At 42.4% G+C, this 3,521-nt stretch overlaps 1 protein-coding gene across 1 annotated transcript in view; it reads left to right on the top strand.

The window, feature by feature from the left end:
• LOC107121263 (carnitinyl-CoA dehydratase-like) overlaps positions 1-3,521 on the top strand; it is a 29,741-nt gene that overhangs the window by 11,199 nt on the left and 15,021 nt on the right. The window contains 1 exon segment of the mRNA XM_015424148.1: positions 568-665. Within this exon segment, the coding sequence (XP_015279634.1) occupies positions 568-665 (98 nt within the window).

Raw genomic sequence — 3,521 nt, 5'->3', positions numbered from 1 at the left:
CCCATTCACTCTCTCTCAATCTCTGTCTTTCTACCCTCCTTCCTTCCTTCCTTCCTTCCTTCCTTCCTTCCTTCCTTCCTTCCTTCCTTCCTTCCTCCCTTCCTCCCTTCCTCCCTTCCTCCCTTCCTCCCTTCCTCCCTTCCTCCCTTCCTCCCTTCCTTCCTAGCTTTCTTCCTTCGTTTCTTTCCAAATTACTAACATTAAACCCCACCCCCCCTTTTCTCTCTTTCCCTCTTCTCTAACTTTGTCTCTCTCTCTCTACCTCCTCTTCTACATTCCTCCCTTCCACTCGCCCTTCCTTCCTATCTAGGGCCCGTCGTCTACCGCCACGACGGGCTTTTCTTACTAGTTAGGTATACTTTCCATAAAAAGAAGTCTTCTTTTAACCTTGAAAAGTGAAACACATGCTCCCGAGTAACAGAAAACAGCCGACTTTGTATGTGCATCTTTAATGGCTTGACCGTTAACAAAAGGCAGATCTCTCATGACACTTTTTTTTAATTGTTCCATAATCAACTCTTCTTCTTCTTCGTTTTTTTTTTTGTCTTTTCCTTTTGGTGTTTGTAGGAGGCAATTTCTGTGCTGGTTATGATTTGAAGGAGCTGGCCCGCAACCCGACCTCGATCAAATTGGAACAAGATGTCAGGAAAGGTCCTGGTCCGATGGTATGTTCTTAGAAACAGTCTGGAGGGAAATCCTGACAGTTCTGTGAAACTGAAGTCCATTTCCAGGGCTGCCTTGCATTTCTCTATGGAAACCAGCAACACATTTTCGTTAACTGAGACGAGGAAAAAAAAATCCGGGGATGGGAGAGAGGAGGACTCTTCTCATCTGTGAGAGTAACTGAAACCAAATGGGGTTGTTTTCCCAAAGGAAAAGTTATATGTCCAGTCCCAGTAAACTTGGAAATGGTGCACACTGTGCCCTGTGATTTATATAAATGTGAACTATGTGGTGCAAATGAGTGTATATTTCCATTACACAGAGAAGTGGAATGACAGACTATAGCCATTTGGGCTTTACTGGTTTGTTTCCCCCCATATAAGGATTGTCCTGATCTGGATAGACCAAATTCGCCTGATCTCATCAGACCTCAGAAGCTAAGCAGGTCAGGTTAGTATTTGGATGGGAGACCTCCAGGGAACACCAGAGTTGTGACGCAGAGGCCGGCAATGAAAAACCACCTCTGAACGTCTCTTGCCTTGAAAACCCTACAGGGGTCGCCATAAGTCGGCTGCGGCTTGACAGCAAAATAAATAAACAATAAAAGGATTAGACGGATTCAAAGCAGAGATGCCTTTCAATTGAAAGGACTCACAGCTAAATGGAACCTCCATGTATAAAGGCAGTGTACCTTTGAATACCAAGTGCCAGGAGCAGCAGAGGAGGGCTGTTGTCTCCATGTTCTGCTAAGCTTCCCAGAGCCCCAGGGTGGCTGACCTCACCATAGTTGGAAGCCCAATGCTGGACTAAGCAGACCTTCGAATAGATTTTGTCAGGAATTGTAGGAGAGCTGAAAGAGAAAGTATATCATGGAACATGCTCTCAAGATAATTTTAAAACATATGAATGGTCCAGTCATTCATTGGCAATACCTATTGCGATGACTTTGGTTCGCAGTGTTTCTTTCCAAGTGTACTTAGCCACATAGTTTCGGCACCTTACAAGACAAGGCTGTCTGTGTGTGTGTGTGCGTGCATGCGCTGCACTACATCAATAAAAATTCTGCACACACACACAAAAAGCTGAAATCTGCAGGACAACATCCATGGTGATACTGTATGCATTATGCTTAGTTTGCATAATTTATTGTGGTTTGGCTAGACGTGAAGTAGAGAGGAGAGAGAAACAGGGCACCAAAGTCTTCTTCCTGAACAGCCATGAATTGTATTCAAAATGATCTTCCAAGATTTCACTAGGTTTTACTCATAGGTTTTACTTAAGCTGATCTCCACAACTGTAAGGCTTAGAAACATCCCTTTTGGAAAAAAGCCAGCTAAACACAGGATCTTCAAAATGCTGAATGTTTGGCCTAAATACTACATTTCTAGTGCACTCCTAAGCAAAGTTTCACCCTTCCAAGCCCACTGACTTCAGTAGACTTAGAAGAGCAAGAGTGACGAAAGCTCCTACCCTGCCACAAATTTAGTTAGTCTTTAAGGTGCTCCTGGACTCTTGCTCTTTTCTGCTGCTGCAGACAGACTAACACGGTCGCCCATCTTGCTCTGCTTAGTGTTGCACTGTTCATGTATTGGCTGGACTTGTGGCAGGAGAATACATCTTGTGCCAGCATAGGTCACCACCCACAGCTGAGCAGAGTTGTAGTGTGCAGTCCTGTGATCCCCAATATAAACATCTTAACTGTGTGCTCTATGTCACACACACACACACACAGATTCTTGCACAATAATTTATTATTATTTTTTAAAATCCCCAGAGGGATATTTTTTATTTTTCAAATACTACCAAAACTACAAAGAAATATTAGGGAAGGGACTACAACTAAGGATAAAGGAAAGCAAACCACACTAAACTAAAACCCCAAGAGGAGGAGATCTTTTCACTGTTAGTAAAATGTTAGTACAATTAGTTTTACTATCACAATATACTTGTAGAGTTCTTGCTTATAACGGTATTTATATGTTATTTTGTTAGTTGTTATGAGAGAAGTCTCTGATCATCTCCTTATTCTTCGCTTCAAAAGGCCATTTTCCAAGTCCTTCTGCCTTTACTTCGGCTATCTGTCTCTAAAATCGTATACCACTCTGGCAGGTCCTGCACACTTTTCTGCCACAGAATCCTCTTCCGTTCCCGAGGTAGCAGAGTCACTAGACTTCGATTCTCCCTCTTTGGACTCATCATCTGTCCCCAGCTGACGTTTCAAAAATTCTTTAGCTTTAAAAGTAGAATCTATCTTCTCTCTTCTATCATTGATCTTAAAGATGACACCCTCCGAGACTGTCCATCTGTACCTTCCATTAGTTTGAAGAAAAGAAATTAAGTCCTTGTAATTTTTCCTCTTTTGTCTGATTTCAAATGGAATGTCCTTTAAGGTTTTGATGGTTACATTTCCCATTTTTCAGTGGAGTTGCTGAAGTTGCTTTTAAAATGGCATCTCTGGTTTGTCTTCTTGGAAACCTGACCACTATTTCTCCAGGTAGGCTATTTTTTTAAATGTAATTGGAGTATGCCCTATAGGCTGACTCCATTTCGTTTACAAGCTCTTCCGCTGTTAAGCCCTTTACTGGAGCGATAATCTCACTGAGTACCTTCTTCAAGTCTTCCCGAACCGTTTCAGGAACTCCCTGAAACCTGAGAATCATGTTGGCTTTTTCCATCTGCAGCTGCAAAACTTGATTCTCTTGGCAATTCTGCTTCGTTTCCACATCTCCCAACCTTTTCTTCAACTTCTTGCTTGTGGTGTCTATCTCTTTTATTTTCTCGTTTGCCTGTTCCACTTTTTTTCTCCATTTCGTTCAGCTGAAGCTGCTGTGCTGCAAAGTTTTTATTCATTACGGTCA

This window comes from Gekko japonicus, unplaced genomic scaffold, assembly GCF_001447785.1.
Source record: "Gekko japonicus isolate JY-2015 unplaced genomic scaffold, Gekko_japonicus_V1.1 scaffold1317, whole genome shotgun sequence".
NCBI classification, from domain to species: domain Eukaryota; kingdom Metazoa; phylum Chordata; class Lepidosauria; order Squamata; family Gekkonidae; genus Gekko; species Gekko japonicus.
Note: the sequence above shows the minus strand (reverse complement) of the source record. Positions and strands in the feature narration are given on the sequence as shown.